General features: G+C 35.5%; 5 protein-coding genes across 7 annotated transcripts; 3 read left to right on the plus strand and 2 right to left on the minus strand.

The window, feature by feature from the left end:
• The first annotated feature begins 2,071 nt into the window (after positions 1 to 2,071).
• Positions 2,072 to 5,223, plus strand: LOC102616535 (proteasome subunit beta type-2-A). The gene is made up of 3 exons (XM_006489368.3): positions 2,072 to 2,369; positions 2,448 to 2,571; positions 4,696 to 5,223. The coding sequence occupies exons 1-3, from the start codon at positions 2,212 to 2,214 to the stop codon at positions 5,026 to 5,028; spliced, it is 615 nt and encodes a 204-aa protein (XP_006489431.2). The 5' UTR covers positions 2,072 to 2,211; the 3' UTR covers positions 5,029 to 5,223.
• A 712-nt stretch (positions 5,224 to 5,935) lies between these two features.
• LOC102615655 (probable RNA helicase SDE3) lies at positions 5,936 to 11,282 on the plus strand. 3 transcript variants are annotated; one of them, XM_006489367.4, is made up of 5 exons: positions 5,936 to 6,087; positions 6,698 to 7,494; positions 7,566 to 7,727; positions 8,248 to 9,702; positions 10,799 to 11,282. In XM_006489367.4, the coding sequence occupies exons 2-5, from the start codon at positions 6,727 to 6,729 to the stop codon at positions 11,036 to 11,038; spliced, it is 2,625 nt and encodes an 874-aa protein (XP_006489430.2). In that variant the 5' UTR covers positions 5,936 to 6,087; positions 6,698 to 6,726; the 3' UTR covers positions 11,039 to 11,282. The 3 variants fall into 3 exon arrangements, with proteins under 3 accessions (XP_006489430.2, XP_006489428.2, XP_006489429.2); XM_006489365.3 differs by lacking the exon at positions 5,936 to 6,087 and adding an exon at positions 6,120 to 6,356; XM_006489366.3 differs by lacking the exon at positions 5,936 to 6,087 and adding an exon at positions 6,120 to 6,293.
• Positions 11,283 to 13,158: 1,876 nt separating this feature from the next.
• On the minus strand, positions 13,159 to 14,092 carry LOC127900931 (non-specific lipid transfer protein GPI-anchored 10-like). Its single transcript, XM_052436401.1, has 2 exons — positions 13,627 to 14,092; positions 13,159 to 13,517 (listed from the first exon to the last, which is right to left on the minus strand). Exons 1-2 carry the CDS (start codon positions 13,934 to 13,936, stop codon positions 13,213 to 13,215), a joined length of 615 nt encoding a protein of 204 aa, XP_052292361.1. The 5' UTR covers positions 13,937 to 14,092; the 3' UTR covers positions 13,159 to 13,212.
• Positions 14,093 to 14,583: 491 nt separating this feature from the next.
• LOC102615362 (non-specific lipid transfer protein GPI-anchored 20) lies at positions 14,584 to 15,769 on the minus strand. Its single transcript, XM_006489363.4, has 4 exons — positions 15,371 to 15,769; positions 15,253 to 15,279; positions 15,083 to 15,142; positions 14,584 to 14,956 (listed from the first exon to the last, which is right to left on the minus strand). The coding sequence occupies exons 1-4, from the start codon at positions 15,699 to 15,701 to the stop codon at positions 14,724 to 14,726; spliced, it is 651 nt and encodes a 216-aa protein (XP_006489426.2). The 5' UTR covers positions 15,702 to 15,769; the 3' UTR covers positions 14,584 to 14,723.
• A 1,997-nt stretch (positions 15,770 to 17,766) lies between these two features.
• On the plus strand, positions 17,767 to 19,235 carry LOC102613802 (non-specific lipid transfer protein GPI-anchored 5-like). The gene is made up of 3 exons (XM_025092159.2): positions 17,767 to 18,145; positions 18,254 to 18,292; positions 18,908 to 19,235. Exons 1-3 carry the CDS (start codon positions 17,836 to 17,838, stop codon positions 19,039 to 19,041), a joined length of 483 nt encoding a protein of 160 aa, XP_024947927.2. The 5' UTR covers positions 17,767 to 17,835; the 3' UTR covers positions 19,042 to 19,235.
• The last annotated feature ends 1,694 nt before the right edge of the window (positions 19,236 to 20,929 follow it).

The raw sequence follows: 20,929 nt of genomic DNA on the forward strand, positions 1-20,929 counted from the left end.
GAGGAGTATGAAACTAAACCTTATCCTATTAAGAATTTGAGATTTTTTTTTTCTCATTCTCCACCCCATTTCTAAAAATTATTCAAAATTTACCCTATTTGAGGTGGGGCCTTAAATCTGTGGAGAATTTCACTATTTATAGTAGGGGTGGCAAAAATACCCGCCCGGTCTGGACTTGGACCGCACCCAAGCGTTATAGGTAGGGTATTACCCAACTCGGGTATGAAGCCGGGCTGGTCTTGGGCATCACTTGGAAAACCCGGAGCTCGGCCCAGAACCCGGATTTTATTAAAAAATATTATAAAATATATATTATTTTAAATATTTATATTTATTTGACTCATTTATTACACATATATAAAATTTTAAACACTTAAAATTTATATTTTCATGTCAAATTTTATGGAAATAAATTTAAAACTTATAAAATTATCAAAAAATAAAATACACATATAATATTAAAAAATATAAAATCTCAGGTACCCGAATTAAAACCCGACCCGGTGCCAGACTTAAAAAACCCAGCATCTAAAAATTACATCCAGACTGAATCCGGACATTCTTGCCAATCCTATTTATAATTTATAGATTAAAATTTTATAGAATTAAATATACACATCACAAGATATAAACGCAGACAACAAATTATAAAAATATTGAGGATGCTTGGATGGAATCATTGGGTTCGTGAACAGACCCAAATGCCCTCGCACAAATTTATATTTGGGCTGAACTTTTGGGGCTCGGTCCGCCTGCTTGACGCAAATTTATAGAGTGGTGATATTTAACCCCCTTATTATATCTCACCAACCCCCATTTACCAATTAACCCCATTAAAAATTTTAAATTAATTTTTATCTCTCAATATACCCCACTTAATTCCTAATTTACCCTTACTATCATTTTTATCGTATTTCATGCCCCCACCTATAAAACTTATAAAAATTATTTTTTAAAAAAATTCTCATAATCGCCACTGTAACGATGGAAAAGAATTTAATAGTTCGAGTAAGGATTGGACCACAAACCATGCGGAGCCAATCCTGAAAAATCAAAGTATTATGTTAAGTCTATCAAGCGAAGGGTGAGTATAGAAATACAAGAATTTAGCCAAGGGGGTAGACATGATAATTCTGGTTAGAATTTCCTACAAGTGCAGCTGTGGAATTCATTCTTTACAATTGCAATTTGTGGATTCCATTGTGGTATGTCAATATTAATAAGTACTTTCTCTAACATTTTTCAGCATGGGGATGTGTGGTGTTTACAAGTTCGAGAAAGTATATATTTAAAAATTATACTTTGTTTCAATTTGCATTGGCTTTTCCAGTTCTTTGAGTATCTTGACTGATTGTTTTTTGTTTACAATTTGGAGAACTTTTGTATTTCATCATAGTTGTAAATAATCTTCTAAGTGTTTGTCATTTTTACTGAATGAATAAAATTATTAGTTTCATTCTCTGTAAAAATGATCATTACTGTTTTTTTTTTTTGTTCTATATATAATATATGAAGTTTTGCAACTGCGGAGCAGATTTTGACCACCAAAGTGAACAAACTTCTTAAATAAGCATGCATTATAAATCTATCAAAGTAGAAGTAGGTTCAAAAGCAGCTATTGTAACTCACAATGAATAACGCTAAACCAATAATCATGTATATAAAAGGACTTCCTTATGGTTTTTTGTTTCATCTATGATGCCTGTAGGGAATTTCCATTTCTCAAGGATTGTTCGAAGATGTTTTGTCTGAACGTTATTGTTGGCTAAGAATATTATTGATCATTATAATTAGGGTTTAATCAATTATCACCAAAAGAAAATAAAAAGTTAAAAGAAATTAAGGTTTAAAGAATTAGACTAGTTTTACTAATTATTAATAAAAATTATTATGTAAGTGTACTTAAAAATTATTTAGGATAAAATAGGTATTAATATAAAAGTAATTAGTAGGGGTTACTGAGATATAATGAGGGGTCAAATATCACCACTCAAATTTATATCCTATTCAACACTAGTAACTTTTTCGGCCCCCATCGAATCTGATTAATCATAACTGTTCAAAGTGACCAAACTACCCTTACCCGTCACTGAAAACTCTCTTTTCTTTCTTGTTCCTCAAGACGCTGCTGCTATAATCTGTTTAACTCAAAACCCACGCTCACAACAAAATCAAATCAAAACAGATCCGACAACAACAGAACAGTAAGGAATGGAGTGCGTATTTGGTCTTGTCGGCGACGGCTTCACAATCTTAGTGGCCGACACGTCGGCAGTCCACAGTATCTTGGTTCATAAATCGAACGAGGACAAGATCATGGTCCTCGACTCTCACAAACTCATCGCCGCCAGTGGCGAACCCGGTGACCGGTAAAATTTATATCGTATTTACATATTTGTTAATTAGTTTTTTTTTTTAATTTTAACTTTGAAATTTTTCGTTTGCAGTGTTCAATTTACGGAGTTCATTCAGAAGAATGTGTCGTTGTATCAATTTCGTAACGGAATTCCATTGACTACTGCTGCGGCGGCGAACTTTACCCGAGGAGAGCTTGCTACTGCTCTGAGAAAGGTAAAGTTTCTGTGGTCTCTGATTAGGGTTGTGATTGTTAAAGATATAGCTTTGATTCTATTTTAGTCTTAATGCATTCATTTCTTTAGGTAATTAAGTAAAATAGGTGGTTTCCTCGGTGACTTTGTATGGGTATAATAGTCCCTTTATGGGTTTATGCATCTTTAGTCTTAAGTAAGGGGAAAAGTTGGTAATTTCTAGGGTAGCTTTGCCCTTGCTGGGAACGATTTGATAACTATGGGCATTACTTTGTGGGGGAACAATAAGCTTGCTTTTTCTTCCTTACTATGGGGTTATTGAGCTTGAACTCTAATGCATGTTCTGGAAACTTGGACAAGATAAGGAATAGTGATTAAGATGTTTTCGCTTTTGTTCTATAGTACCGCTACTAGATAAATCTTAGCTGGGCAGTTGTTTCCTATGACTTAAATTTCTTTGTCCACTGGTGACGGAGAGTGTTCTCAAGTTAATTTGAATTTTGTTATCATTAATTCTTCTTCTTCTCATGCTTCTTTCGCGAAATTTCCTTTTTCTCTTCTCTATAAGTTTGCTTTCCTTTTGGGAATGATGTGCTGTTTCTGTTTTTCATTTGCAAAAGAAACTGAATTATCGAAGTTTATGGTTCATATTGCAGTTAGTTGTGTGCTGTTGATTGTAGAATTCCTTCTTGGGTCTCATTGGATCCAGACAGTGATCCTTGTGCATAATATTCTACAGGATTAAATTTTTGGGATATATTTTGGAAATTGGGCAATCTAACTGAATAGTAATGGCCCTATTTTAGATAGCATGCTTGGTACTTGTTTAACTTGCTTTTGATGTTCTTAAATAAAATTCGTTTATGTTATTCCCATTTACTTTGATCTCTTCTTGTCCATCGTCGTGGTATTGGAGAGTGAGTTTAAACTTGATATCCTTAAATGTCAATATTTGTGGTGCTGATGATAATGGTGAAGGCAACTGAGCTGGGGAAAGTTAAGCAACTTTAAAACAGTAAGCATAAGCATGCACTTTTTATTGTAGACAATAGTAACCGCACAAATGATCACTAGGAGCATCTTAAGTGATTATAAGATTGAGAGGTTCTGTATATATATGTCAAAAGCAGCAATGGAGGAGGAAATAGGTTAAAAGGGTGGATGTCATATTTAAAGTCAACATGTTTTTATTTCACTATCGAAAATTATTATGGCAGTTTTAAAATTTTGCCAATCTGACCTTTTGTTTTTTCAATTTTTCCCCCATTTTGTTTTCAACATTCTGTGTCTTATATGTGGTGATTTATGTCATCACTTCTCTAAGAAAAATCTGAAAAAGATCAGAAATCATAGTCTTTAAGATTGTCATCAGAGTTTTGGGTAATCAAATCAACTGTTTATAATTTAGAGCTAGTTGAACTGCATTGCTTTTGGAATTTTCTTTTACAAGTCATTTTCCGTGGCTATTGTTGCGTGCAATGTCGTTGAAGTTATGTAATATTATAGGTTTCAGTTTTACTAAGTTAATTGAGCTGCATATTCAGTCATTTCTTGGGACTAATTTGATATTTCTTGCACATAGTTGAGCGAACAAACAAATGTTCAACATTTATGCGCTCTAGCTCCCTGGAAAGACATGACAACTCGTAGCATATGGTATCTGAAAGTTCTAACAATACACGTGTATAGAAACAATGCACACTTTTTAAGTTAGTTATATTTTATGATCAGACACAGGGAGTTGGCAAGTCAATCTAGACACAGTTACATGTCTACATATTTCCATATTTGTATTCATATATTAGGCACGTAAGCTAAAGTCGATGATCATTAATAGTTTGCCTTTGGGAGAACATGGAAAAGTAAGCAATTATCCAATTTATTTTTTCCTTAAAGTATTGCATATATTGCAGGAAATTTAAGTTGTTCTTTTCCCTTATAATTGTGTTTGGACATGCCATATTTTCAATAGGTGAAGTGTTACTAATCATGCTTTATGACTGTTCAAGCATAAGCTAACTTGGGCACAGAGTTTGTTCGCTTTCATATACTTATTGCTGGAACTATTTAGTTTCCCTTATTTCTTTTTAGCTGGCAGGTACTCCTGCTTTGAAAGTTGACTAACCATAGGTATTTGGTTTCACAGAGCCCTTACATGGTTAACATCCTTCTAGCTGGGTATGACAAGGAGACAGGACCATCTCTCTACTACATTGACTACATTGCAACCCTTCACAAAGTTGATAAGGCAGCTTTTGGTTATGGATCCTATTTTTCGCTCTCCATGATGGACCGACATTTCCACAGTGGCATGTCAGTTGAAGAAGCTGTAGACTTGGTTGATAAGTGCATACTGGAGATTCGATCCAGGCTGGTGGTGGCACCACCAAACTTTGTCATCAAGATTGTCGATAAGGATGGAGCACGGGAGTATGCTTGGCGTGAATCTGTCAAGGACACCCCTGTTTCTTCAGCATGAGGTGGTCTGAATCTGAGTCGGACTTATTGGTATAATGTTATATTTGACTGCTCAAAAACTGTTTTGTTTGATTTTTCTTATGTTTCAGATTAGTTCATTAGTTAAAAAGAACTTTAAACTCCTTATCTGTCATTTGAATCTGGAAATCAATTAAACTTGTTCGTGTGGTGATTGTGTTCCTCACGTATTTTCCTCTGTTAAGGTTCATTAAAAAACATATCTCTGTGTGTCGGAGTGTTCAAGGGAGATGTGTACTGCTGATGGTAAAACATCAACTGATTTTCAGATCAGGAACCATGATGGAATGTGATCTCTTATGATCATTATTGTAGATTTGAAGTTCAATATTTCCCCTACAGATTTTCTTAAAATATTCCTTCCAGATTCCCCAATTCCTCCTCTCTATTATCTGACATTGACAGCGTACCGAGTTGGATTGTTTTGAAGTTGTTCCTGGGTTTTCTAAAATAAAATTTCATGATCAAACCCGAACCGAATTCGATTTTGATTTTGTTATATCCGAGAAAAGATGGCAGAAGGGACCCACCTTGCAAGGGAATTTAGGAACCGCTTCCGCTTTGCCTGGTGGCAAGTTAAAACATAGTTACTAAAAGAAAAAGTGAAAACATGACGGTTGATGGGGAAATGAATAATGATAATGATCAAGTGGCTGTAATTCAGTGGGGAAGAAGCGATATTCCATGAACTGATGAAAGATTAACCAGCTGCAATTTACAAATGAGGCCCATTTTATGAAATGAAAGTTACATGTTATTTCAATTTATAGTAATAAAAACATATCATTTCAAAACTTTAATTTTTTGGACCTATCATGCGGTTCATTCACGATGATGATCATTCCTCGACACTAGTAAAACCATAACGAGAGGCCCACAAGACAAACACGCATAGGCAATGCATAGCTTTGTACTAGGAGACTCTTTGTCCTCTGCTCCGCAAAAGCAAAACAGTGACGTCGACGGAAAACAGGCTGGACGGAGCTGAGAGTGAGAAGTTGGAGCAATGAAAACGCGACACGTCGCTCACCATCCCTTAGCAGTTAATATTACACATTTACACTTTCTTTTGCAACTTTAGCCTGGAATGACATATGTGACTATATAATTGAGTACACCAACGAGAAAACAAATCCACAAAATTTTAAAAAGCCAAGTAACCAAACAAGCCTTTGCACTGACTCTCCTTTTGAGTCTCTCTCTCACAATCTGAATTAAACCTTTGGTCTCTCTCAGTTTTCATCAAAGGCGAGTTTTCTTTCATTTGGGTCCCTGCAAACTTCCACATTTACTCACCACACGTATATTTATGTACGAATACATTCTCATACTTATTTTTGGGCATTTCGTTTACTTCCCTGAGTTGAAAGTGTTTCCCGGACCAGTGATTTTAGAACTGTTGTTTCTGCGTTTACTTGTTATTTCAAAAGAATGTTAAGTAATGATTTGTGAGTTAAAGTTTTTTTTTTTAAAAAAAAAAAAACTGTGTCTCTGGGTTTAATGTGTGTATTTTTGCTGCAACGTAGTGATGGGTGCTTATGTGAATGGAGGTGGACTTAATGTTTCTTATGTGAATGTATAACCTTTGTGTTTTGTGTTTGGTTGTATTTGAATATTCAGTGTATTCATTGTTTGTTTATGGAAACTCTCAGATACTTGTTGGTGGTGTACTTTCTGTTTGATGATGGATACTGTTGGTGATGATAACTGGGGCAATGAATGGGAAAAGAGGGATATTGGTTTTATTGATTTCGAGGATTATAAATCGGAGTGTAGTTACAATCCAAGTGAAGAGGATCCCGTTCAAATTTCTTTCCCATTCCCTTTTATAGATGGGAAGCCTCAATCTGTATCTGTTGGGGAAACTGCTGTAGACTCAATCACCATTAAGAACACCACCCGTGAACCTGTGGAGCTTTGGAGTAAAATTTATGCCTCAACTCCTGAGAATACTTTCACTCTCTCTGTGATGAAGCCTCCATCCCCAGGGTCAGATTCAGGTACTAACAGGGGTTTTGTGGAGTTTTTTACGTTGGAGGAACGAATGATCCAGCCTGGTCAGACCTTAACCATCTGGTTATCTTGCAAGCCCAAGGGAATTGGACTGCACACGACAGTTTTGCAATTTGATGTGGAAGATAGGATAGAACGAGTGGTTTTTTTATTGGCTGAAGATAAGATCTCACAGTCTTTGGCTTCAAAAAGGCCTTATTCAAGGGGTGGAAGGAAAAAGCAATTTTCTGTGGATAAATATGTTGTGGGTTCACGTCCTGCAAGGTACAGAGGCCAGATATATCAAAATAGGCTTCCTCGATATGATATTCCAAACCATATTAGAGAATTGATTGAGCGCAAGCAAATCCCAGATGCTATTACAGATGGACTTACACTGAAGAATTATACTTCTTTTTTCAAGACATTATTGATCATGGAAGAAATTCAACTGAAGGTAACATTTTGATTGTGATATTAATGGTGATATGAAATGTTTTTGCTGAAATTGGTGATTTGCTGTTCCAGGAAGACATGAGGGCTTATGACATGGAGAATGTTACCTTGATGAGAAAGGGGCTATATTTGTCCCTTGTGGTTCCAGGGCTTGCTGAGAGAAGACCCTCTCTTGTCAATGGAGACTTTATTTTTGCCAAGCATGCTTATGAAGATACATCATCTGCTTATCAGGTTCATACTCACTTATGGAAACCATCAATGTTTAATTAATTCCTGAAACATTTCCACCTTAGAGTCTAACTAGAAAAGAAATGATGCACAGTCAAAGTTGCTAAAAATAGTTGATCAGATATGAAGTATTTGCTTTCTACTAATTCTGATTTAACATTCTGTCTCATTTTTTGCATATTTGACCTTCTCTTATCTGGCACCTTAATTTATTATTATCATAAATTTGAAATGATCCTATGAATTCAGTTCTGTGTCTTTTGTGATATGGAACTGTTGAAGGCTAACATCCTTCCAGATGTGTTTCATGTTTGGGAGGGTTCATTTGGAGCATATGAAGCAAAGGTCCATCTATTTATGGCTATATGGTTCCACATTTTTCCCCCTTTTAACTCACCAGTTCACATGATTAATAATAGATCTTGTTTTCTATTGTTCTTTATTTTTTTCTTAACTTAAAAATTTGTTAGTTATTTGTTTACCATTTATATTGATCCAACATCATAACAAATGCACTTTTCAGGGTTTTATCCACCGTGTTGAGGCAGATGAAGTGCATTTGAAGTTTGCCTCAGATTTTCACTTAAATCACCGAGATGAGAATCTTTACAATGTACAGTTCACATACAATCGAGTAAACATGAGAAGGTTATATCAAGCCACTGATGCTGCACAGGAGTTAGACACAGAATTCCTTTTTCCATCTGAGTCCTCTGGAATTAGATTAATTGAGTCGAATACATTGGTACCTATTTCCTGTAACCTTAACGAGGAGCAGATGTGTTCAATTGAAAAGATCCTTGGCTTGAAAGGAGCACCTCCTTATCTGATTTATGGACCTCCAGGTACGGGGAAGACTATGACACTGGTCGAGGCAATCCTTCAACTCTACGCAACTCGAGAAGATGCTCGGCTTCTTGTCTGTGCACCTTCAAATAGTGCAGCTGATCATTTGCTGGAGAAAATCCTGGGCGAGAAGGCTGTTGAAGTTCGGGAGAATGAGATATTCAGGCTTAATGCACCTTCTCGTCCATACGAGGATGTCAATGCTGATCATATTCGCTTTTGCTTTTTTGATGAGCAAATCTTCAAATGTCCTCCACTTGCTGCTCTCGTTTGCTACAGGATCATAATATCAACTTATATGAGTGCTTCTCTTATTTATGCTGAAGGTGTTGATCGTGGTCACTTCTCCCATATTTTCTTGGATGAGGCTGGCCAAGCTTCTGAGCCAGAAAGCATGGTTCCCATATCATCTTACTGCAAAAAGGACACTGTCGTTGTTCTTGCTGGGGACCCGATGCAATTAGGTCCAGTAATATACTCCAGGGAAGCAGAGACTTACGGAATGGGGAAATCATACTTAGAAAGGCTGTTTGAATGTGAACCTTATTGCCATGGGAATGAAAATTATGTAACGAAATTGGTTAGAAATTACCGATCTCACCCACAAATTTTGCATCTCCCTTCAAAGCTATTCTACGAAGAGGAACTGATTGCATGTAAAGATGAATCTATTTCCTGCACAGCCTATCTGAACTTTCTTCCTAACAAGGAATTCCCTGTTCTTTTCTTTGGTATTCAAGGCTGTGATGAGAGAGAAGGCAGTAATCCTTCATGGTTCAATCGGATTGAAGTTAGCAAGGTTGTAGAGATCATCCAGAAATTGACATCAACTGGAAATCTGAGTGAGGAAGACATTGGGGTCATAACACCATACAGACAGCAGGTACTGAAGTTAAACAAGGCCCTTGAAAGCTTGTATATGCCTGATATAAAGGTTGGCAGTGTTGAACAGTTCCAAGGACAGGAAAGACAAGTCATCATTGTATCTACTGTCCGGTCAACAATCAAACACAATGATTTTGACAGAAAACACTGTTTAGGATTTCTGAGCAATCCAAGAAGGTTTAATGTGGCTGTTACCCGGGCCATATCTTTGCTTATCATTATTGGGAATCCACACATTGTTAGTAAGGTATGCTTACTGCTAGTAATTCAATATTAACTTGAGTAAACTGAAAAAATAAAAATTTCCTTGAAATGAAATGGAAAGAGAATGATGACAATGGTAGTGATGCTATCCAAAAGATTGCATCTTAACATGATAAAATACCTTCTTGCATGCACATGATAAATTATGTGGGAGGATTTGCATCATTCCTGAGGGACAATGTAGTCAAAAGCTTGCTTCTAAAACATTTTCATTGGCCCTTTTTCCATCTTAGCTCCAGATATGCATTAAGGTCTGGTTAAATTCTGGGGACAGCATTTGGCTGGTTGCAATGGATATCCATTTTCCTATTGCTAGAATTATGAAGGCTTAAGCAATCAACTAATACTTGCATGACATTTTAAGTTATCCAAGGGTTTCAAATGTAGACAAGGTTTTTGGAACTGAAAGCTCAAAAGGGATTAAAAGCAAAAACCAGAAAAGAGAAAAGGAAGGAGGAAGTGGGAGATTGACATGGGTTGTAGGGCTCAATCTACTGTTTTACTTGACATGTCACTGTGAGGCTTCAAAGTGTTTTTCTTTTTTTTTTTGGAGGGGGGGGGGGGGGGGTTTAGGATGTTATTTGTAAAAGTTTACTTTCTTATTCACCCTAGTGTTCTGTTTAGATTTTTTGCTTTTCAGAAGTTCTGTATGGTTCAAAGTGACTAGACTAATACTCTGTGATTCAACTTGTTATCAGTTATATATATGTACAATAAAATTTCTGATACAATAAATAACATACTCATGACTGTAATTCTTATCAGGGCCACCACTGTTCTTAGATCTTTCTAGCATTTTCTACATTTTTAAACTTGAAAATAACTATTGACAATTTACTCCTGTGCAAAACACTAAGCTGTCATTGTGTAACTAGAAAGAACTCAGTTTCTAGAGAACCCAATGCAACAAAAGAAGGGGTAAAAAAAGGTGTTGAACGGCTTTTTGGGAGAAAAGAAAGCTGAGGGTTGTTAAGAGAATGTTATTGTATGATATGGTCAGGTTATTGATAAGACGAACATCCTAGGGTTCAGTTCTTTACATCACTGATGAGTGACGATAGTTTGTTTGCATTTGGCAGGACCCATACTGGCATCAGCTTTTATGGTATTGTTCAGACAACAATTCTTATCAGGGCTGTGCTCTCCCTGAAAGGGAGGAGTTTGCTGATGAAGATCCAACAGCGGCTGAATGCTGGAATCATGAAGAAGAAATTCCACAATCGTTTCAAGAAGATAATTGGAATCAAGAGCCCTTTCAAGCAGAAAATCTTAAACCTGTTAAAGATGAAGATGAGTGGTCTGATGGCTGGCATCTGTGAAACTCAAAGCAATAGGAAACTAGTAAAGTGTGTTTTCTTTTGAACCTTGTTCTTCTTAGATATACAGATGCTATATATGTTAGAAAATTCCTATCTGTCATGTTTTGGGATAGAGGATGGAGCACATCAACGAATGAACTTGATGAGCATTTGGTTCTAAGAAATTCCTTATGTTTTGGCTTGGATTTAGCATTTAATGATTACTATTGCAGAAATCAAATCAGAGCAGGCAGTTTATAGGCTATGGCTTTACTGGAAGAGAATGCTTTGCTTACAAAACAATTTGTAGCAAGATGGTGCACATACTAAGCATAAACTCTCTTGTTGAAACACTTGGTGATTTTAGTTATCTTTATTTATTCAGTACAAAGCAAGGACGTCTTTGCTTACAGTCATTGAATGTGGGAAGATCCAAATAGCGTAGAATGTACATGATTGAGTGTAGTAGCAGTGTTACACATGAAAGAAAACAAGAAATATCAGGATTGCTGGCAGCAACCAACCAATGCTGCTGAAAATTGGTTTTGTTGGGTAAGAACCAGAGGCTGGTTTCGCAGGTGAGCTTAGTACTGCAGGTGATCTAGCACCATCTGCTGCCGGCAGGCTTAATGTGGGGGACGAGTTGCTACCAGGTTTCGGCGTTATGCTTCTTGAGGGAGCTGATGCAGCAGCAGGTTCTGCAGAATTATGAATATTTTATTAACTGATCCCAGAAAAATAAACTGCAGATAATTTTCATCCAGGTGTTGCAATGTCTTTATTAACCGAAAGAGATGATTTTTTTTTTTGAGAATGTGATTGTGTGAATAATGGAAATAGAACTTGAATTTATGAGAAGAGTTCTTTGTGCTTGCTCACCAGAATCAAGAGGTTTTGAAATCTCAGAACCAGTCGTGCTGCGGAGAGGAGGCAATCCCGGCGACCCTATTGCATAAATTTTAGAAATACACAAGATGATTAGTCATTGAAAAATTACCCATCAAGTATTTCTTGGAAAACTAGATTGAGATTGTTTTGTTAAAGAACACAAGCAATTTAAAATGAATAAAATAATGTTAAAGATAATGCTTTATTTACTTCCATGTGGACTATGCATACTACTTATTTCTTCTAACTTGCGCCTCAAATGACAAACAGAACGCCAACTTCCATTTTCTCATCTTGGCGAGAATTTTTTTTCTTTTTTTCTTTTTTTCTTTTTTTCTTTTTTTCTTTTTTAAGTAAAATTGAATTCATACAAATGAAAAGCAAAGGTTAGCGATTGGGTCTGCTGGAGATGCAATGGCGCGAAAATTATAATCAGAGTCAAAATATGACGAAGAAATATACGAAGATTCAAGAAGAGTTACCGGATGAGCAAATCGATTCCAAGGAACCATTCGTGTTACACGCAGAAGACAGCGAATCGAGTCTTGTTTCGTTCAGCGGAAAGCCGAAGATGAGCGGCTGCCGGATAAGGTAACAGAGGCAATTGCCGTCGCCAGAATCGAAAGCTGAGGAGACAGCGTCGCAGCACTGAGACGGCACTGTTTCTGTTAAATTGTTCGGCGGTAACGACACGTACGTCAGGCACGGCGAGAAGGCCACCAGCTCGGTGGTGCAGCCTGATGGCGGCGGCGGCGAAGTGGAAGAGATTTGTGCTGACGTGGCGAGGATGAGATTGAATGTAACGAGGAGGAAGAGTACGGCCATGGGTCGATTTCGAGTTCAAAGGGTTTAGTTTTTGGAGGCTAATTTGTTATGGTGACGGTTAAAGAATTTAGTTAGTAGATGAGAGAAATGGCGCGAGAGTCTATTCAGTTAAAAGTTAGGAATGTACGCATATGCCCTTAGCTTTAGTGGTAATTTACGTTTTATTCGCTACTCAGGTCAGGGAATCTGATGGCAAGGATCCAAGTGAAGAAATATTGGAAACCATATACTCATTTGCAGTTTTTCAAAAATGGAGGAGCCAAATGTTATTAACCCACTTGTTTACATGATCATATTACTTTTGATTTGCTGATTTTAATGATTTTATCCAAGTGGTATTTCTCTTAGTCTTTATTCACATGAAAATTCAGCAATGCAGAAAATAATTAAAAGTTTCATGGCCCATTCCTTGATCAGCACAATCCAGAGGCAGATAATATCACATCACAGTCCCTTTATTTATGAAGCTGAAAATTGGATGATTAAGCTAATAAAATACAACCAAGAAGAGCTAAGGACAGGAACAAACTTCTGTGCAGCAATTTTCTGGTTCCATCTGATCCATTTAAACCCCCCTTTGACACGTTACATTTGAGCTTGGGAACATGATCTTCAATTGACTCTGGCCGCATTGCAACTGCTGTTGAGTTATCACCCCTTCTTGTATTCAACGGAACCTGCACTTCAGTCGGAGAGGAAGGCACAGGCGCCGTTTGAGAGGGGGCAGACGGCTGTGTTAAGTTTTCCACTGGAACTGGTGGAATCACTACCGGCATTGGAGCTAGAACTTCATTTTTGGGGGGGATGTATATAAGAGATTTCAGCGGTACGTTCAAGGAGACAGACAAAAGAAATAAGCATTCATTAAAGAAAAGAAGGGTAAAGTCCAGCATTACCTTGACATAGACTCAAAGGAGGAACAGATATCAAGCAATTCGATAATGGCAATGAAAGTGGTGAGCTCAAAACAGGAATGGATGGTGCCAGCAGAGAGCACAAGCAATTGTACCCAGCTCGGACAACTTGATTGAGAGACTTGCAGCAAATATCAATAGAAGAGCTATTATCTTGATTCAAGCACTGCAACAGATCGATACCCTCAATAGAGCAGCCTTGGATTTGGCTGTTGACGATTGGTGTTAAGACCCAAAGCTCCAGGACTAGGAGCCAAGAAAGTCTTTTGGAAACTAGTCTTCTTATATCCATGATCAAATTTAATGGAAAAGATTGTTTGTTGGCTTAATAATCACCGTCAGTTATATATAAAATGTTGCTTGTGACTTAAGAAGCAGAAGTAAGCCAAAAGTCACCATTTTGTTCCCTCTGTGTGTGTTTTTCTTTTTTAAACAGGATGCTATGACTACGTTACATTTATCATCTCGTAATTTAATAAAATAAAACTTAGTTTCCAAATTAAATTAAGAGGGTAATTCTAGTTCTGATTGAAAATGCATGACAAAGTTAAGAGTTGGGTTGGTGAACTGGGATTAGTCATGCATACTGTGAGGAGTTATAAAATTGTGAAAGTGGAATATGTGTCATGACCGGGGCATGAGTGGGGCATGAAGGTGGAATGATATGGAAACGGTTGAATCGTCATCAACCCTGATTTTGGCTGAGCAGTGAGCTTGATTCAGGATCCTGGATCAGGATTAAGTTCACAAAACTATAATTTTCTTCTGCTTTTTTCCCAAAGGTAAATTTTTTAAACAAGTTCAACAAAACTTTTGAATTTGTACCACAAAATAATTAAAATAGCTTCCTAGATTTCATTAGGCATCCGCAATCAATCACTAATAGAAAAGCAATCCTTTTCTAGTGAAAATATAATCATTTCTTACAACACTAATGTATTACAAAATATAAGTTTATTAAATAAATAATCACCCAATATGGGTGTCAATAATCTGAACAATCCCAAAACATTTGACACTCCCCAAAAGAATAATGCTAAATGTATTAAGTACATGAATACAAACAGAAAGGTAGAGGCCTAGTAGTACTTCAAAACTACAAATCCTAGTACAAATAGCAGCAGAGATGGTGAAAATATATAAGAGGGCATGGCTGCTGATGGAGTCAGATCAGGGCGGCTGGCTGGAGTCCCCGTAGGGGTTCCAGAACCAGAACCCACATCTGGTGATGGAGGAGATGGAGGAGTTAACCCTGGTGTTGTGTCTGATTCTGGTGCTTCACCAGATGGCGTCGGCTGAGGAACAACAGGAGCTGCTCAAAGAAACAAAATTTTTTATGTAAAAATGATAGCTTCAGCAATGCCAAACACGCAAAATGGTTTCTTTTGTGTCAATGAAAAGCAATTTGTATGACTATTGAGCTTAATGAGCAATTTACCTTTTGGACTAGCAGCCGGTGACTCTCCAGGAGAAGGGGCTGACCCAAGTGAAGCCGGACCTGCAAATTACAAAGCATAGTTAATAACCATAAGCATTTTGATTATCAAATTCAACCCCACCAAAAAGAACATGGAAGAAACAAATTTGCTGATTAAAATATGTCGGTACCTGGAGCAGGAAGAGGTGCGCCAGAGGCTGCAAATAAGGAAAAACAAAATTGATATAAGCAACTAGATAATATAAATTAAAAATGAAAAACCAATAATTCAAGTAAACGAAATTATACCTTTGCATTGAACAGGCACGCTGGGCATGTTACAAGCGCGAGGGAGAGAGATGGCTAATGTTCGATTAATTGGTACTCGAAAAGGGACGCTAGCAGTAACAATGAGGCATACACAGTCCAAGCTGTTACCCGTAAGGTTCTTGAGAGAACCGCAACAATCCGAGGACGGCGATGTACCACTGCCGCTGCTGTTTGTGAGGAAATTCATGCAAGGAGTGAATGTTGTAAGCATTGTAGGCGTGCATGGGTTATTAATCTGGCCATAAATTGGCAAGACCAAGGCCACCACCAGAAATGGCACTAGGCACTGAACAGACAATAAAAGCTTCATCTTGTGATGTAGTTGAAGAATTGAATATGTAATTTTGTTTATGGGTTGCTGAGGAGATGACTGAATTTTGGAGTTTGATTAATGATTTGAAATTGAGAAATTGTGAATGAATTTATAGACGAAGTAGGGGGTTTTGGTAACTGACATGGAGGGAAATATAGGTTGATTTTGAGTTGGTTATGAAGCTCAACTACCTTAACTAATTTTTGTGAAACAAAGGGGGTTGAGTTAGACAGTGGATAATCTTTTGGACCTATATTTGACTTGAGCTTAATATGACTGAAGTGTCGTTCTGTGATTGGAGATGGACCCATATTTGATGAATCAGCCAATAGTGGTTAATTGGTTATGGTTACCAAAAGTTGTAAGCTAGTTTGAGTTCATATTATTTTAAACCCATATTTAATTAAGTTATTTTTTTTAATTACATGAGATTAATGCTCAGATTACACTTATATTATATGAGGTTTACAACTAATATTTACAATCAAATAATTATTGAGACTAGTTTACATTAATTTTTACATAGCACAGCTCAGATTTTATCTTCTCAAATATTCGAGAAATATTTACTCCACTCACATTTCAAAAGGGAGAAGACTGTATTCACTTAATTATATACCATAATTAATGAAGAAAATAAGTTTCTACATGCGTCGCGGTGGTTCGAACTGACTGTGAGGGCATATTTAATTAAGCTAATTAAGTTCATTGCTTTGGAATCATTAGCCACTAGGCACGTCTGTTAGCCTCAATTCCTAATTCATAAGTTTAGGTTTTGGGTAGGTGATTTCACGAGGAGCAGATTAAAGTTAACGAATCAAATATGAGTACTCGTATCCTCCTAGAACCTGATCAACCAACCAAGGGGTCTAGATCCTAACATTATTTTGGTACAACTTTTGAAATCCTCTCGTGAGATTTTTCAAGTAGGACAAAATGGGCACTACTCAGCGGATTGAGACGCCGCAATGCCGTAATTAAACAAGTAATGGTTTACTTTTTTTTATTAAATTTCCTCATTAAGAACGTCAAATTTGCAGCAGAAGTCGTTTTCTTGTTTCTAAGAAGATTTGAAAATTATTATCACGTTTAAAATATTCGAATTAAGTTGACCTTTTCCTCAGTTTCCCAAAAAAAAGTTTACCATTTCCCCCGCATTTTCTTAACTTAAAAGCCTACAATATATTGTGTAATAAAACTATGATCTATTAATTTTTCATTGAGGAATTCTTTTTTTTTTTCATTGAGGAATTTTATTTTTTATAAGGAAGATAATTTCTCTGGTTTAAAAAAAAAATTGATATCGAAGTTTAACTCTAGTGAAAAAAAGCAGTTTTTCTAAAACTTAAATTTTGATGAGTGAGCCTCATTAGCTTGCGTACATTAATTTAAAAAAATTAATGAGGTTTTGACGACCTTTATTTTTAAAAGTTAATAACTAAAGTTTATCAATTCAAAAAATATAATATAAAATTTCAAAAACCTATCAAATCTATATGCATTTTAGATGAAGTATACAAATACATCCACTAAAAGAAAAAACACATGCTATGACAATTTCAGTGAAATTGCACAGTTTTTGGTTTGAATTTATTTCTATCATGAATTTATGACATAATTGTAATATAAATTTCGTCTATCAATAATCTACAATAGATTGGTGAAATATGCCCTTTCCTTTAGAGTTTGGACAGTGGTTGAAGCATATAGGTTGTATGAACCTATTCAACCAAATCTTACCCTTTATGACAACTAAAAATCACAATTACTCTTATATATATATATATATATATATATATATATATATATCATATGAATTAGATAACCTTTATTTTGAAGTTAGGTCACTGACTGCTCATATCCTCTAAGGTCACTTTCCATTCCCAAAAGTTCGCCCACAATAGCCGCCTACATACGTATCAGCATGCATGAAAGCTAATGAAGATAATTTTCTCTGAATATATAATTCCAAATCTTACCTCATAGGGCTGGTAATAGTTTACCAAATAACCCTTGATTCAAAGGACTCAGCACACAATAAATACCGTACCAATTACATCATTCCATGCAAAATTGCAAATCAATCTCCCCTCGCAAAACAATCAATTAAACATCAAAAGTGTCTTTGATTATGAACATGATGAGTACTCTAGTCCTTTTCATAGCGACCATGCTCTGTGCAAGAACCATGGCTCAATCCGATTGCACCAACGTGCTAATAGGCATGGCACCATGCTTGAGCTATGTGAGTGGCAGCTCCTCAACTCCATCAGCTCAATGCTGCTCACAACTTGCTAGTGTTGTTAGATCAAACCCACGGTGCCTCTGCATGGTCCTCGGCGATGGGGGGTCATCATTGGGTGTGTCGATCAACCAGACGCTCGCTCTCGCGCTCCCCGGTGCTTGTAACGTGCAGACTCCGCCTGTTAGCCGGTGCAACGGTATAGCAAAAACGTTACCCTTTGAAAAATAACGTTACTTATTTTTATTTCGAAATTTGATGCTTCAATTTTGGGCAGAAGCTGCCGATGGACCTGATTTGTCTCCAGCTGGTCCTCCGGAAGCTTTACCTAGTGATGATTCTGCAGGTACATGTGTTAATCTGGAGATTGCGATTATATGATGCAATAATTAATTTCATCTCAAAAATAGTAAAAGCATTTATTGAAAAAAAATCTTCTAAGATTTCACAATAAACCTATTTTCAGTAAGAAAATCTTAGATTATTTCGACTTATCCACAAGGTTTTGGACGTATCATCATCGGTTAAGCTTACGCTTGATACCATAGTGGTATACAAAATAATGCATCTGAATTATACTACTGAAATATTAAAAATGTGTAATTATCTAGTTATAACACAGATCACAAATTAACTTGTAACAATAGACGTGGAGTCCTTAAAAATGTTGAAAGAAAATTACACATATAGAAGACATAAGAATTGCAAAAGTTTCAATGCAGTGAGGTTGTTTATCTTTTAACAATTTTGACGTACGAACAATTAAATATTTGCACGAATCTTAACCAAATGGGGACATTCGCAAAAGGGCATCCAAATTAACTTGGAAGATAAAAAATCATATGATTACATATTCACACGTTTCTGAGAAACCCGAGGATAACAAAAAAATAAGAAATCTCCTACAGTACCATATTTAGCTGGCGATTATAACAAGTTGGTTAACAAGTTCATGCTTCAGGAACTGGATCAAAAGCAGTCCCATCTACGGGAGGGAGCGGCGCTTCCAATGCCTTATCCGTAAACGCACCCTTTCAGCTCATCCTCTCAGTTGTGTTCATGGCTTCGTATGCCCTTATTGCGAGCAGCCTCTGACTTCTCCTTGAGGTTCCTCGGAGATCTTATCATTATATGTTAGTATTTAATAAAATTTGTCGTCGTACCAGCTTCAGCTTGACAGGTTTTCTTTTCTTTGGCATTGTGTGTTTTGCTATTATTACATTACTTGTGCGAGCGATTTTTGTGTTTCTGTACCGTATGGAAGACTTGTTTCAGATATACTAATGAATAATTACAAGCATTTAAGTTACATGTGATATGTCAATCCGAAAGATGATCTAGCTAGTGAGCACCAGTTCTCACCGTATAGTGTGGTAAAAATTGAATACGTAGCATAATTATGTGGTTCTTGTGAATAAGCACAGTTAATCACCAGATTATTACTCATATCAATCCTTCTCTAGTGCCTACAATACTTTGAAAAATGTGAAAAATTCAGCTTGTTACATAAAACAAACAGCAAAAGTATTTACTCCAATGTTATAGCTTGTTACATTTTTTGGAGTGAGAATTCCCACTCCTATTGATTCTCATCATCTATTCTTTTTTTTTTTCATCCTTCTTTTATTAAATATAATATAATTATATTTAGTGAAATAAAATAATATTATATTCATTTAAAAATAATAATATCATATTTAGTTGAAAATAAATCATTTATGTAATCTAAGTTATAATTATTTAAAAATTATATTATTATATTCATATAGAACTAATAATATTACTATATACTATCTTTATTTGAAAATATAATATTATTATATTTATTTAATTATAATAGTCTCATATCCGTTATATTCATTTAATATTAATAATTAATAATAATAAATAGTTTATTCTAAGAAAATATTAATTTTGTGCTAGATTATTTATATTAATGTTTCATTTGTGTTGCTCTTGTCAATAATGTGATTTACATAATTAAGAATATTAATAATTATTATTAATTTATAAAATTAAAATTAATAATAAAATAAATAGTTTATTTTACAAATATATATTTTTTATTTACTTTGTAATTAAAAACTACAATGTTATATATAAGGGTAAAATTATAATTTGAAACAATTCACTCTGAATACAAGGCAAAAAGTAAACCCATAAATGAGATTCTAACTTCTATTTCGTATTCCTATTTTAGTGTAAATAAACAACTTACTATTAATCTCACTTTACACTCTTAATCTCAAGATTCTCACTCCGATCCAAAAAGTAAACGCTACATTAGAATTTTACCATTTGTCGTCAATATTTAAAATACCTCATTGCCATTCTAACATAAAAAAGTTTACATATAGATTTCAGTAAAATAGTATTTAAGCCATAGCAGTCATGCTGGGATCATGCTATAACTCTAAATTTCCTAAATTTCTTGAAAAATTTCAAGTACTGGAATGGCAGTGATGCGCCAGATAAGCAAGGTCCAGCCTCATAGCTCTCCGGTGCTCGGGAGAGCTTAATTATTTTAAGTAATTGACCATACGACGAGGTTATAATTTTGGCTGATAATGGAATTTAGACAAACTAGAAATAGTTCGCTTACTTGATTAAACAACTTAAATTGAACATGATTTGTAAGAGTTATTCAAGAAATTTGAAGTTCGAAATAGTAGTGATATATTTATAAAATTGAGCTGCAATCTTTTGTATCTCAATTGAAATGGTGACTAAATTTATTATTCGGATGAGAAGTTACAAGACTTAATAACTAACTAATTATCAAATGTTTTTAAAATAAAACCACATCATTTACCACATTAGTTGGGATACAAACTTTACATCTTAATTTTATAAATCTATTATTATTGATTTGAAATTATAACTATAATACGTCGTGTAAGTTCTCAATTTTTGAGCTGTATAATTGATCTTGATCTAGGTGAATTTTATATATATTTAGTCTAAGTGAAAACAAAAAATAATA

This window comes from Citrus sinensis, chromosome 1, assembly GCF_022201045.2.
Source record: "Citrus sinensis cultivar Valencia sweet orange chromosome 1, DVS_A1.0, whole genome shotgun sequence".
Lineage (NCBI taxonomy): Eukaryota > Viridiplantae > Streptophyta > Magnoliopsida > Sapindales > Rutaceae > Citrus > Citrus sinensis.

Bases quoted from the DNA above. Each gene is read 5' to 3' on its own strand.
- LOC127900931 (XM_052436401.1), bottom strand. From the start codon at position 13,936: ATGGATATAAGAAGACTAGTTTCCAAAAGACTTTCTTGGCTCCTAGTC. The intron at 13,518-13,626 runs GTAATGCTGGAC...CCAAAAATGAAG, and splicing joins TCCTTTGAGTCTATGTCAAG to TTCTAGCTCCAATGCCGGTA.
- LOC102615362 (XM_006489363.4), bottom strand. From the start codon at position 15,701: ATGAAGCTTTTATTGTCTGTTCAGTGCCTAGTGCCATTTCTGGTGGTG. The intron at 15,143-15,252 runs GTACCGACATAT...TGTAATTTGCAG, and splicing joins CGCACCTCTTCCTGCTCCAG to GTCCGGCTTCACTTGGGTCA. The intron at 14,957-15,082 runs GTAAATTGCTCA...TTCTTTGAGCAG, and splicing joins ACCGGCTGCTAGTCCAAAAG to CTCCTGTTGTTCCTCAGCCG.
- LOC102616535 (XM_006489368.3), top strand. From the start codon at position 2,212: ATGGAGTGCGTATTTGGTCTTGTCGGCGACGGCTTCACAATCTTAGTG. The intron at 2,370-2,447 runs GTAAAATTTATA...TTTCGTTTGCAG, and splicing joins AGTGGCGAACCCGGTGACCG to TGTTCAATTTACGGAGTTCA. The intron at 2,572-4,695 runs GTAAAGTTTCTG...TTGGTTTCACAG, and splicing joins TTGCTACTGCTCTGAGAAAG to AGCCCTTACATGGTTAACAT.
- LOC102613802 (XM_025092159.2), top strand. From the start codon at position 17,836: ATGAACATGATGAGTACTCTAGTCCTTTTCATAGCGACCATGCTCTGT. The intron at 18,146-18,253 runs GTATAGCAAAAA...ATTTGTCTCCAG, and splicing joins GCCTGTTAGCCGGTGCAACG to CTGGTCCTCCGGAAGCTTTA. The intron at 18,293-18,907 runs GTACATGTGTTA...TTCATGCTTCAG, and splicing joins ACCTAGTGATGATTCTGCAG to GAACTGGATCAAAAGCAGTC.
- LOC102615655 (XM_006489367.4), top strand. From the start codon at position 6,727: ATGATGGATACTGTTGGTGATGATAACTGGGGCAATGAATGGGAAAAG. The intron at 7,728-8,247 runs GTTCATACTCAC...TGCACTTTTCAG, and splicing joins ATACATCATCTGCTTATCAG to GGTTTTATCCACCGTGTTGA. The intron at 9,703-10,798 runs GTATGCTTACTG...TGCATTTGGCAG, and splicing joins ATCCACACATTGTTAGTAAG to GACCCATACTGGCATCAGCT.